The sequence below is a fragment of the Caretta caretta genome, chromosome 21, assembly GCF_965140235.1.
Source record: "Caretta caretta isolate rCarCar2 chromosome 21, rCarCar1.hap1, whole genome shotgun sequence".
In the NCBI taxonomy this organism is placed as follows: domain Eukaryota; kingdom Metazoa; phylum Chordata; order Testudines; family Cheloniidae; genus Caretta; species Caretta caretta.
The window spans coordinates 5,717,151-5,731,289 of record NC_134226.1 but is presented as its reverse complement, the minus strand read 5'-3'; the positions used below and the strand labels follow the sequence as shown (position 1 = coordinate 5,731,289).

General features: G+C 48.4%; 1 protein-coding gene across 2 annotated transcripts in view; it reads right to left on the bottom strand.

Annotated features, from left to right (window-relative positions):
- Positions 1-9,947, bottom strand: part of FCMR (Fc mu receptor) — a 32,725-nt gene extending 22,778 nt beyond the window's left edge. For both annotated transcript variants that reach the window (XR_012665682.1, XM_048826895.2), the window contains exon 1: positions 9,576-9,947. Coding sequence is in view for 1 of the 2 variants with exons in the window: in XM_048826895.2 (XP_048682852.2) it covers positions 9,576-9,612 (37 nt within the window). In the remaining variant the exon portion in view is untranslated. The remainder of the gene's footprint in view (positions 1-9,575) is intronic.
- Between the last annotated feature and the right edge of the window lie 4,192 nt (positions 9,948-14,139).

The following is a 14,139-nucleotide window of genomic DNA, read 5'->3' as shown; positions in this document are numbered from 1 at the left end:
GCCTGCCTGGCAGAAGATGGTACAATACGACTGCTAGCAATCCTCATCTCTTGCCTGCCTGGCAGAAGATGGTACAGTACGACTGCTAGCAGTCCGTATCGCCTGCCCGCTCACCATAAGACGGTTCAATAGGACTGACTGCAGGCAGGACTAAAGAGAATGACCTGGTCAAGTCACTCCAAATTTAGTCCCTGCGCCCATGTCTGCCCAGGCGCTCCCAGCCGACGTGGCCAGGAGCACCTCGGACACGACGAGGACGACTACCAATCGTATTGCACCGTCTGCTGCCAGAAGGCAATGGGTTGCTGCTACTGTGCAGCAAAGCCGTACCGCGTCTGCCAGCACCCAGGAGACATAGGGTGACGGTTACCTGAGCGGGCTCCATGCTTGCCGTGGTATGGCGTCTGCACAGGTAACTCAGGAAAAAAGGCGCGAAATGATTGTCTGCCCTTGCTTTCACGGAGGGAGGGAGGGAACGGGGGCCTGACGATACGTACCCAGAACCACCCGCGACAATGTTTTAGCCCCATCAGAGTGCTCCATTGTGACTGCTCTGGACAGCACTCTCAGATGCCCGATTGTTTGCCGTTGCTCTGACGCCGGGAGGGGCGCTTACAGGGTTGGCTTCAGGAAGCTAAAATCAACAAAGGGGGTGGCTTTACATCTAGGAGTATTTCAGGCAGGACTTCACGGAGGGTTCCAATAAGAAATGGTGCACCTAAGTTATTGTCCTTATTGGAACAAGAAGGTTAGCCTGGCCTCTGATTGATACATGGCTAGATTTACCTCGCTGCACCTTCTCTGTGAGTGACTGCAGTGTGATCTAGAAGAATGAGTCCCCTAGACAGGGGAGGGGGGGAAGCAAATGAGTACAAAACAAATCTGGTCTATTTCTTGTTTTGATCCACTCCATCTATCTTTTACATCTTTGGCTGGCAGCAGACGGTGCAGAAGGACTGCATGCCATCCACATCTCATGGCTGCTCGGCAGAAGATGGTACAGTACGACTGCTAGCAGTCCGTATCGCCTGCCCGCTCACCATAAGACGGTTCAATAGGACTGACTGCAGGCAGGACTAAAGAGAATGACCTGGTCAAGTCACTCCAAATTTAGTCCCTGCACCCATGTCTGCCCAGGCGCTCCCAGCCGACGTGGCCAGGAGCACCTCGGACATGACGATGACGGCTACCAGTCGTACTGTACCGTCTGCTGCCACAAGGCAAGGGGTTGCTGCTACTGTGTAGCAATGCTGTACCGTGTCTGCCAGCACCCAGGAGACATAGGGTGACGGTTACCTGAGCGGGCTCCATGCTTGCAGTGGTATGGCGTCTGCACAGGTAACTCAGGAAAAAAGGCGCGAAATGATTGTCTGCCCTTGCTTTCACGGAGGGAGGGAGGGAACGGGGGCCTGACGATATGTACCCAGAACCACCCGCGACAATGTTTTAGCCCCATCAGGCATTGGGATCTCAACCCAGAATTCCAATGGGCAGCGGAGACTGCGGGAACTGTGGGATAGCTACCCACAGTGCAACGCTCCGGAAGTCGACTCTAGCCTCGGTACTGTGGAAGCACTCCGCCGAGTTAATGCACTTAATGCACTTAGAGCATTTTCTGTGGGGACACACACACTCGAATATATAAAACCGATTTCTAAAAAACCGACTTCTATAAATTCGACCTTATTCCGTAGTATAGACATACCCATAGACGTGTAGGCCTGGAGGGACCTCAATAGGTCAGCTAGTCCAGTCCCCTGTGCTCAAGGCAGGGCTACAGAATAACCAGACCATTCCTGACAGGTGTTTGTCCAATAGCTGTTCTTAAAAACCTCCAGTGACAGAGCCTCTACAACAGTGGTGGGCAACCTGCAGCCCGTCAGGGTAATCTGCTGGCAGGGCCGTGAGACTGTTTACATTTTTCAGAGTAGCAGCCGTGTTAGTCTGTATTCGCAAAAAGAAAAGGAGTACTTGTGGCACCTTAGAGACTAACCAATTTATTTGAGCATAAGCTTCCGTGAGCTACAGCTCACTTCATCGGATGCATTCAGTAAAAAATACAGTGAGGAGATTTATATACACACAGAACATGAAAAAATGGGTGTTATCATACACACTGTAAGGAGAGTGATCACTTAAGATGAGCAAACACCAGCAGGAGAGCTGGGGGGGGGGGGAGGAAGAAAACCTTTTGTAGTGATAATCAAGATGGGCCATTTCCAGCAGTTAACAAGAACGTCTGAGGAACAGTGCGGGGGAGGGAGGGGAATAAACACGGGGAAATAGTTTTACTTTGTGTAATGACTCATCCACTCCCAGTCTCTATTCAAGCCTAAGTTAATTGTATCCAGTTTGCAAATGAATTCCAATTCAGCAGTCTCTCCTTGGAGTCTGTTTTTGAAGTCTTTTTGTTGTAATATTGCGACTTTTAGGTCAGAGATCGAGTGACCAGAGAGATTGAAGTGTTCTCCGACTGGTTTATGAATGTTATAATTCTTGACATCTGATTTGTGTCCATTTGTTCTTTTACGTAGAGACTGTCCAGTTTGACCAAATATACAAGGCAAAGGGGCATTGCTGGCACATGATGGCATATATCACATTGGTAGATGTGCAGGTGAACGAGCCTCTGATCGTGTGGCTGATGTGATTAGCCCCTATGATGGTGTCCCCTGAATAGATATGTGGACACAGTTGGCAACGGGCTTTGTTGCAAGGATAGGTGCCTGGGTTAGTGGTTCTGTGGTGTGGTGTGTGGTTGCTAGTGAGTATTTGCTTCAGGTTCGGGGGCTGTCTGTAGGCAAGGACTGGCCTGTCTCCCAAGATTTGTGAGAGTCATGGGTCGTCCTTCAGGATAGGTCATAGATCCTTGATGATGTGTTGGAGAGGTTTTAGTTGGGGGCTGAAGGTGATGGCTAGTGGCGTTCTGTTATTTTCTTTGTTGGGCCTGTCCTGAGTAGGTGACTTCTGGGTACCAACTAAAACCTCTCCAATGCATCATCCCCCCTCTCACCCCCCGCTCTCCTTAAGTGGTAATTGGTATTAGCTCATCTTAAGTGATTACTCTCCTTACAGTGTGTATGATAACACCCATTTTTTCATGTTGTGTGTGTATGTAAATATCCTCACTGTATTTTCCACTGAATGCATCCGATGAAGTGAGCTGTAGCTCACGAAAGCTTATGCTCAAATAAATTGGTTAGTCTCTAAGGTGCCACAAGTACTCCTTTTCTTTTTGTTTCTTCGTCCGCAGGCATGGCGACCCGCAGCTCCCAGTGGCTGCGGTTCACAGCATTCTCTTGATCAACATTATATGTCTCTGAGGGTATGTCTACACTACGAAATTAGGTCGAATTTATAGAAGTCGTTTTTTAGAAACCGTTTCTACATAGTCAATTGTGTGTGTCCCCACACAAAACGCTCTAAGTGCATTAACTCGGCGGAGTGCTTCCACAGTACCGAGGCTAGCGTCGACTTCCAGAGTGTTGCACTGTGGGTGGCTATCCCACAGTTCCCGCAGTCTCCGCCGCCCATTGGAATTCTGGGTTCAGATCCCAATGCCTGATGGGGCAAAAACCATTGTCGCGGGTGGTTCTGGGTACATGTTATCAGGCCCTCCCTCTCTCCCTCTGTGAAAGCAAGGGCAGACAATCGTTTCATGCCTTTTTTCCTGAGTTACCTGTGCAGATGCCATACCACGGCAAGCATGGAGCCCGCTCAGCTCACTGTCACCGTATGTCTCCTGGGTGGTGGCAGACGCGGTACTGCATTGCTACACAGCAGCAGCAATCCATTGCCTTGTGGCAGCACGGTGCAATAGGCCTGAAAACCATCATCATCGTGTCCGAGGTGCTCCTGGCCGCCTCGGTAGGGTTGTTCAGGAGCGCCTGGGCAGACATGGACGCAGGGACTAAATTAGGAGTGACTTGACCAGGTCATTCTCTTTAGTTCTGCAGGCAGTCCTATTGTACCATCTCCTGCCGAGCAGCCAGGAGATGTGGATAGCTTGCAATCCTACTGCACCGTCTGCTGCCAGCCAAAGATGTAAAAGATAAATCGAGTGGATCAAAACAAGAAATAGACCAGATTTATTTTGTATTCATTTGTTCCCCACTCCCTCCATCTGTGAAATCAACGGCCGACAATCATTTTGGTGAGGTCTGTCAGGGGCACCTTGAAAACTTTAATGGAGATTCAATCCTGCCTGAAATACCAGAGGCAGGGATAGCTTAGTGGGTCGAGCATTGGCCTGCTAAACCCAGGGTTTTGAGTTCAATCCTTGAGGGAGCCATTCTGTGTGACAGTTGTTTTTGTTTCTCCTTGATGTAAAGCCACCCCCTTTGTTGATTTGAATTCCCTGTAAGCCAACCCTGTAAGCCATGTCGTCAGTCGCTCCTCCCTCCATCAGAGCAACTGCAGACAATCATTCTGCGCCTTTTTTCTGTGCGGATGCCATACCACGGCAAGAATGGAGCCCGCTCAGATCACTTTGGCAATTAGGAGCATGTTAAACACCATGTGCATTATCCAGCAGTATATGCAGCACCAAAACCTGGCAAAGTGAAACCAGGCGAGTAGGCGACGTCAGCATGGTGACGAGAGTGATGAGGACATGGACGCAGACTTCTCTCAAAGCACGGGCCCTGGCAATGTGGGCATCATGGTGCTAATGGGGCAGGTTCATGCGGTGGAACACCGATTCTGGGCCCAGGAAACAAGCACAGAGTGGTGGGACCACATAGTGTTGCATCTCTGGGACAATTCCCAGTGGCTGCAAAACTTTCGCTTGCGTAAGGGCTCTTTCTTGGAACTTTGACTTACTTTCCCCTGCCCTGAAGCGCATGTATACCAAGATGAGAGCAACGCTCACAGTTGAGAAGTGAGTGGCAATAGCCCTGTGGAAGCTTGCAATGCCAGACAGCTACCAGTCAGTCAGGAATCAATTTGGAGTGGACAAATCTACTGTGGGGGCTGCTGTGATGCAAGTAGCCAACACAATCAAAGATTTGCTGATATCAAGGGTAGTGACCCTGGGAAATGTGCAGGTCATAGTGGATGGCTTTGCTGCAATGCGATTCCCTAACTGTGATGGCGCCATAGACGGAACCCATATTCCTGTCTTGGCACCGGAGCACCAAGCCGGCGAGTACATAAACCACAAGAGGTACTTTTCGATAGTGCTGCAAGCTCTGGTGGATCACAAGGGACGTTTCACCAACATCAACATAGGATGGCCGGGAAAGGTACATGACGCTCGCATCTTCAGGAACTCTGGTCTGTTTCAAAAGCTGCAGGAAGGGACTTTATTCCCAGACCAGAAAATAACCACTGGGGATGTTGAAATGGCTATAGTTATCCTTGGGGACCCAGCCTACCCCTTAATGCCATGGCTCATGAAGCCGTACACAGGCAGCCTGGACAGTAGTCAGGAGCTGTTCAACTACAGGCTGAGGAAGTGCAGAATGGTGGTAGAATGTGCATTTGGACGTTTAAAAGCACACTGGCACAGTTTACTGACTCGGTTAGACCTCAGCGAAACCAATATTCCCACTGCTATTACTGCTTGCTGTGTGCTCCACAATCTCTGTGAGAGTAAGGGGGAGACATTTATGGCGGGGTGGGAGGTTGAGGCAAATCACCTAGCTGCTGGTTACGCGCAGCCAGACACCAGGGCGGTTAGAAGAGCACAGGAGGGTGCGGTACGCATCAGAGAAGCTTTGAAAACCAGTTTCATGACTGGCCAGGCTACGGTGTGAAAGTTCTGTTTGTTTCTCCTTGATGGAAACCCCCTCCCCCGCCCCTTGGTTCACTCTACTTCCCTGTAAGCTAACCACCCTCCCCTCCTCCCTTCAATCACCGCTTGCAGAGACAATAAAGTCATTGTTGCTTCACATTCATGCATTCTTTATTAATTCATCACACAAATAGGGGGATAACTGCCAAGGTTGCCCAGGAGGGGTGGTGGAAGAGGGAAGGACAAGGCCACACAGCACTTTAAAAGTTTAAAACTTTAAAACTTATTGAATGCCAGCCTTCTGTTGCTTGGGCAATCCTCTGGGGTGGAGTGGCTGGGTGGCCGGAGTCCCCCCCACCGCGTTCTCGGACGTCTGGGTGAGGAGGCTATGGAACTTGGGGAGGAGGGCAGTTGGTTACACAGGGGCTGTAGTGGCGGTCTGTGCTCCAGCTGCCTTTCCTGCAGCTCAACCATATGCTGGAGCATATTAATTTGATTCTCCAGCAGCCTCAGCACTGAATCCTGCCTCCTCTCATCACACTGCCACCACCTGTCAGCTTCAGCCCGCCACTTACTCTCTTCAGCCTGCCACCTCTCGTCCCGATCATTTTGTGCTTTTCTGCACTCTGACATTGTCTGCCGCCATGCATTTGTCTGTGCTCTGTCAGTGTGGGAGGACAGCATGAGCTCAGAGAACATTTCATTGCGAGTGTGTTTTTTTCACCTTCTAATCTTCACTAGCCTCTGGGAAGGAGAAGATCCTGTGATCCTTGAAACACACGCAGCTGGTGGAGGGGAAAAAAAGGGACAGTGGTATTTAAAAAGACACATTTTATAGAACAATGGGTACACTCTTTCACGGTAAACCTTGCTGTTAACATTACATACATAGCACATGTGCTTTCGTTCCAAGGTCTCATTTTGCCTCCCTCCACCACGTGACTACCCCCTCAACCCTCCCCTTGGCTAATAGCGGGGAACATTCCTGTTCAGCCACAGGCAAACAGCCCAGCAGGAAAGGGCACCTCTGACTGTCCCCTTAAGAAAAGCACCCTATTTCAATCAGGTGACCATGAATGATATCACTTTCCTGAGGATAACACAGAGAGATAAAGAACGGATGTTGCTTGAACGCCAGCAAATATACACTGCAATACTTTGTTCTACAATGATTCCCGAGTGCGTGCTACTGGCCTGGAGTGGTAAAGTGTCCTACCATGGTGGACGGAATAAGGCTACCTTCCCCAGAAAACTTCTGCAAAGGCTTATGGAGTACATCCAGGAGAGCCGCGAATGCCAGGGCAAATCAATCATTAAACATGCTTGCTTTTGAACCATGTATACTATTTTAAAAGGTACACTCACCAGAGGTCCCTTCTGCAGCTGGCGGGTCCGGGAGGCAGCCTTAGGTGGGTTCAGGGGGTACTGGCTCCAGGTCCAGGGTGAGAAACAGTTCCTGGCCGTCAGGAAAACTGGTTTCTCTGCTTGCTTGCTGTGAGCTATCTACAACCTCATCATCATCTTCTTCCTCATCCCCAAACCCTGCTTCCGTGTTGGCTCCATCTCCATTGAAGGAGTCAAACAACATGGCTGGGGCAGTGGTGGCTGAACCCCCTAAAATGGCATGCAGCTCATCATAGAAGCAGCATGTTTGGGGCTCTGACCTGGAGAGGCCATTTGCCTCTCTGGTTTTCTGGTAGGCTTGCCTCAGCTCCTTAAGTTTCACGTGGCACTGCTTCGGGTCCCTGTTATGGCCTTTGTCCTTCATGCCCTGGGAGATTTTGACAAATGTTTTAGCATTTCAAAAACTGGAACGGAGTTCTGATCGCACGGATTCCTCTCCCCATACAGCAATCAGATCCCGTACCTCCTGTTCGGTCCATGCTGGACCTCTTTTGCGATTCTGGGACTCCATCATGGTCACCTCAGCTGATGAGCTCTGCATGGTCACCTCTGCTGATGAGCTCTGCACTCACCTGCAGCTTGCCACGCTGGCCAAACAGGAAATTGAAATTAAAAAGTTCGCGGGCCTTTTCCTGTCTCCCTGGCCAGTGCATCTGAGTTGAGAGTGCTGTCCAGAGCGGTCACAGTGGAGCACTCTGGGGTAGCTCCCAGAGGCCAATACCATCTAATTGCATCCACAGTACCCCAAATTGGACCTGGCAAGGCGATTTCAGTGCTAATACTCTTGTTGGGGGTAGAGTAAGGAAATCAATTTTAAGAGTCCTTTAAGTTTAAAAAAAAAAAAAAAGGGGCTTCATCGTGTGGACAGGTGCAGGGTTAAATCGATTTAGCGTTGCTAAATTCAACCTCAACTCCTAGTGTAGACCAGGGCTGAATGGGTAGGGTCCTGATCCTTCCACCCTGTTTGTCACTGCAGCATCTGAGTTCCACTAGGGCACTTGTTTGAATTCTCCTTGTATTTAAATTTGAAGGTTCCCAACTCTGGAATTCAATCCCCCTCTAGTGTAACAGTGCCCCAGGTCTGTTGACCTTCAGCATATAACACTGTGTCCTCCTGTTAGATGTTTGCCTGAGGGAGGGTGGATCTGAATGGGCAGGAATTGTTTTCTGGTTTGGTAATGCCCTTTTCTGTTGGCTTTTTGGGAGTAAAGGCTGATTTTCTGGAGCACAAAGTCCCAACAACTCTAATTGAAGTGCATGAAAGCTGAGGGAAGATCAGGCTCCATGTTTTTATTGCAAGCCATTTGTGTGCCCTGAGCTAAGTAAGGGATGGCACAGTTTATAAATCAATCAGTAATTCAATAAAGTAAAAAATCAGGTTATGGGCAGGGTTCCCCATCCATCTATCTGTGCTGTAATCCCTTGCTGTGATCTATTTTCCTGGGCCTAGCTTGATAAAAATAGCAGGATAAATTCCACACATTACCACAGTGTGGAAGCTAATGGCTTGCTAACCACAAAACAACATGTTTTAGGAGTTTCAGAGTAACAGCCATGTTAGTCTATATTCGCAAGAAGAAAAGGAGTACTTGTGACACCTTAGAGACTAACCAATTTATTTGAGCATAAGCTTTCGTGAGCTACAGCTCACTTGCATCCGATGAAGTGAGCTGTAGCTCACGAAAGCTTACGTTCTAGGAGTGCTTATGATTATGCACAAAATCCAGCAATCTCTGATGCAGTATGGGAAAGAGTTGCTTCCAGATGGAAATCTTGATTGCAATATGAGTTTTGCTTGAGTAACGATGGCTGGCTGGACTTGACCCTATGGGTCAAATCCTGGCTCCTTTGAAGTCAATACTAAAACTCTCATTGACTTCAGTGGATTCAGGATTTCACCCCTATATCTTTAACATCCTGGATCCAGTTTACAAACATTGAGTTCATTTGAAAGCTTTTATGTGCCCAGTATCCCAATTTAGCTAACGTTAAGTTAACGTTGTGTGCCCAATTAACTAACTTAGGTTTGTAAATCACTATGCATTAGAAACAAGGCTCACGTGAACAAGCTCACGTCTCTAAAATAAAAATGTTCTTTTGTTCTGCAAAATTAAAGCATCTCAAGCTATTCAGTGTTCTTGGAAAGCCACAGAAATATTTCATGGTCCAGCGTCGAACAATTCCTGACATTTCAGACTTAACCAACTGCCAGACCCTTAATTTCCCCCCCACGAAAAAGAAATGTACAAAGTTTTTAAAATCACATTGGACGTTTTTGGAGGGTAAAAACCCTCTGCAATTTATGATAAAAGCAAACAGGCCCAGTAAACTGTTTAACTGTAGATGACCCAAGTCTAAAAACAAAGCTCAAAGGCATCTTCTTTGTTCTTACCTGCTATTTCCCTGACACACTTTTTTAATCTATACAACCCCTTACCTTGCAGCAAGAAAAGTAACGTCCTGATGAACTCCATCTTCTCCCTTAGTAAAACAGGAGAGTGCACGCTCCGTGAAGGCTGCTTGCTTCCTGTGGCACGTATTTCCAGTAACAGAAAGGAGTAAAGCAACAAAAAGAACTCGCGATGCTTGAGGTTCTCTATCAGTTCCTTTCTCTCTCTACAAATGGTATGCAGCCTTTTATAGGAGGCTTCAAAACATATTGGACCAAATTCATCCCAGGCGTAACCTTGTTGTGAGGTTGCACCTGGACTGAATTATTTTCTTTCTTTATTTAGATTTCTGTCTTATGTGAACCCCACATCAAAGAGCACTCCGCCCCCACCATCCAAAGCTCTGGGTGCTTTAGACATACCGTTAAAAACACGGGAGATGCAAAGTAAAAACCAACCCAAAGCAGCAGTACTTGTTCCACTTAATGTACAAAACGAAACTGCAGAAAAACCTGAGTGTCTCTGGATTAAGTTTAGAAGTGTGTGCAACAAGAGTGATGTAGTGGTGGGAGTCTGCTATAGACCACCGGACCAGGGGGATGAGGTAGATGAGGCTTTCTTCCGGCAGCTCACGGAAGCTACTAGATCGCATGCCCTGATTCTCATGGGTGACTTTAATTTTCCTGATATCTGCTGGGAGAGCAATACAGCGGTGCATAGACAATCCAGGAAGTTTTTGGAAAGCGTAGGGGACAATTTCCTGGCGCAAGTGCTAGAGGAGCCAACTAGGGGGGGCGCTTTTCTTGACCTGCTGCTCACAAACCGGGTAGAATTAGTGGGGGAAGCAAAAGTGGATGGGAATCTGGGCGGCAGTGACCATGAGTTGGTTGAGTTCAGGATCCTGACACAGGGAAGAAAGGTAAGCAGCAGGATACGGACCCTGGACTTCAGGAAAGCAGACTTCGACTCCCTCAGGGAACGGATGGCCAGGATCCCCTGGGGGACTAACTTGAAGAGGAAAGGAGTCCAGGAGAGCTGGCTGTATTTCAAGGAATCCCTGTTGAGGTTACAGGGACAAACCATCCCAATGAGTCGAAAGAATAGTAAATATGGCAGGCGACCAACTTGGCTTAATGGTGAAATCCTAGCGGATCTTAAACATAAAAAAGAAGCTTACAAGAAGTGGAAGGTTGGACATATGACCAGGGAAGAGTATAAAAATATTTCTCGGGCATGTAGGAATGATATCAGGAGGGCCAAATCGCACCTGGAGCTGCAGCTAGCCAGAGATGTCAAGAGTAACAAGAAGGGTTTCTTCAGGTATGTTGGCAACAAGAAGAAAGCCAAGGAAAGTGTGGGCCCCTTACTGAATGAGGGAGGCAACCTAGTGACAGAGGATGTGGAAAAAGCTAATGTACTCAATGCTTTTTTTTGCCTCTGTTTTCACTAACAAGGTCAGCTCCCAGACTGCTGCGCTGGGCATCGCAAAATGGGGAAGAGATGGCCAGCCCTCTGTGGAGATAGAGGTGGTTAGGGACTATTTAGAAAAGCTGGACGTGCACAAGTCCATGGGGCCGGACGAGTTGCATCCGAGAGTGCTGAAGGAATTGGCGGCTGTGATTGCAGAGCCATTGGCCATTATCTTTGAAAACTCGTGGCGAACGGGGGAAGTCCCGGATGACTGGAAAAAGGCTAATGTAGTGCCAATCTTTAAAAAAGGGAAGAAGGAGGATCCTGGGAACTACAGGCCAGTCAGCCTCACCTCAGTCCCTGGAAAAATCATGGAGCAGGTCCTCAAAGAATCAATCTTGAAGCACTTGCATGAGAGGAAAGTGATCAGGAACAGCCAGCATGGATTCACCAAGGGAAGGTCATGCCTGACTAATCTAATCGCCTTCTATGATGAGATTACTGGTTCTGTGGATGAAGGGAAAGCAGTGGATGTATTGTTTCTTGACTTTAGCAAAGCTTTTGACACGGTCTCCCACAGTATTCTTGTCAGCAAGTTAAGGAAGTATGGGCTGGATGAATGCACCTTAAGGTGGGTAGAAAGCTGGCTAGATTGTCGGGCTCAACGGGTAGTGATCAATGGCTCCATGTCTAGTTGGCAGCCGGTATCAAGTGGAGTGCCCCAAGGGTCGGTCCTGGGGCCGGTTTTGTTCAATATCTTCATAAATGATCTGGAGGATGGTGTGGATTGCACTCTCAGCAAATTTGCGGATGATACTAAACTGGGAGGAGTGGTAGGTACGCTGGAGGGGAGGGATAGGATACAGAAGGACCTAGACAAATTGGAGGATTGGGCCAAAAGAAATCTGATGAGGTTCAATAAGGATAAGTGCAGGGTCCTGCACTTAGGACGGAAGAACCCAATGCACAGCTACAGACTAGGGACCGAATGGCTAGGCAGCAGTTCTGCGGAAAAGGACCTAGGGGTGACAGTGGACGAGAAGCTGGATATGAGTCAGCAGTGTGCCCTTGTTGCCAAGAAGGCCAATGGCATTTTGGGATGTATAAGTAGGGGCATAGCGAGCAGATCGAGGGACGTGATCGTTCCCCTCTATTCGACATTGGTGAGGCCTCATCTGGAGTACTGTGTCCAGTTTTGGGCCCCACACTTCAAGAAGGATGTGGATAAATTGGAGAGAGTCCAGCGAAGGGCAACAAAAATGATTCGGGGTCTGGAACACATGAGTTATGAGGAGAGGCTGAGGGAGCTGGGATTGTTTAGCCTGCAGAAGAGAAGAATGAGGGGGGATTTGATAGCTGCTTTCAACTACCTGAAAGGGGGTTCCAAAGAGGATGGCTCTAGACTGTTCTCAATGGTAGCAGATGACAGAACGAGGAGTAATGGTCTCAAGTTGCAGTGGGGGAGGTTTAGATTGGATATTAGGAAAAACTTTTTCACTAAGAGGGTGGTGAAACACTGGAATGCGTTACCTAGGGAGGTGGTAGAATCTCCTTCCTTAGAGGTTTTTAAGGTCAGGCTTGACAAAGCCCTGGCTGGGATGATTTAACTGGGAATTGGTCCTGCTTCGAGCAGGGGGTTGGACTAGATGACCTTCTGGGGTCCCTTCCAACCCTGATATTCTATGATTCTATGATTCTATGTATGTCATTTGATCACCAGTCCTATCACCAATGCAGCTTAAACCTTCCTTTACACCCCAAGCTTGTCTACACGGGGGAAAAGCCCAGAGTAGCGGCTGTGCACTAGCTAGTGTTCACTAGCTACTCTGTGTGGACGCAAAAAGAAAAGGAGTACTTGTGGCACCTTAGAGACTAACCAATTTATTTGAGCATGAGCTTTCGTGAGCTACAGCTCACTTCATCGGATGCATCTGCTGTAGCTCACGAAAGCTCATGCTCAAATAAATTGGTTAGTCTCTAAGGTGTCACAAGTACTCCTTTTCTTTTTGCGAATACAGACTAACACGGCTGTTACTCTGAAATCTGTGTGGACACTCCACCTGCCCGCTAACAGTGCCCTCAGCAAGCCCAAAGTTAAGCTAACGCACACAAAGGCACTCTGAGTCAAAGGAAGTTGCAGCATGTGTAGACATACCTGAGCTAGCTTTGATCGGGCTAGCTCCAGTAACACCCACAAAAGCACGGGTGGCAGCATGGGCTGCAAAAGCCCATCCAGGACTCTGGATGTGTATTCGAGTGACTAGCTCCAGCTGCACCCTGGGCTGCCGTGGCTTCACTGCTATTGTTTTTGGAGCTAGCTAGAGATCTATTTTGGGTATGGCTACCCATGCTGCAGTGACACCTCCTCAGTGTAGACATACCCGTAGAGTCGGGCCAATTATGTTTAGCATAACCAATATGGCATGAGCTTATTTCAACCCTACTTGAACTGCCGGAGTCCCAGAGTTCAGGCTGACCTTGGATGTTACTGCTTTCATGTTCTGCTTGAGCAAGAGGGTGGGAAAGGGAGTGCCAAGGGGAAGTGAGAGAGGCAATCCGGTGGGAAAAAACGATGAGTAAAGCTGGAGAAGAGAGTGAGGGAGGGTGAAAAAACAAAGGGAAGGAGCCTGGATACAGAGAGAAAACTCTTGCTTTCCACCGGTCCTTCGGGCTAAGGTGCAGAGGGTTTGCGGAGGGAGGCAGCCTCACTTTCCTGCTGTCCTTCTTGGAACTCTGCCATGGTTCCCAGTCTCCAGGGCTGTCTGCCCAATACCTTTCAGCAGCACATTATTAAAATAAAGAAATGTAGCATCACTGACCTCTGCTCACTGAAGGAATTAATAGAGTGATACATGAGTGGCCCATAGCAGGCACACCCTTCCTTTTACCAATATGTATATCCCTTTTATAGGTTGTGAGAACCCAGCCAGTGTTACTTAAAAAAAAAATCCAGCCTATTTTTGCTTATAGTATGTGGTACAATAATACAGGAAGCGTTCATGCATCTCCAGGCAGGTGGTGTGAGGCAGGGTTTGCCCCTTTGGCTAGCTTCAGTGTTATCGCTATCAACGTCCCCTACTACTAGCCGAGCAACGCTCTCGTGCTTCCTCCCAGCTCTGATGACAAACCACAGTGGCTTTCTTTGAAGCAGGCGGATGGCGAGGTCAGGAAATAACACTGCCTGGAGGGTGTCGTCATGGA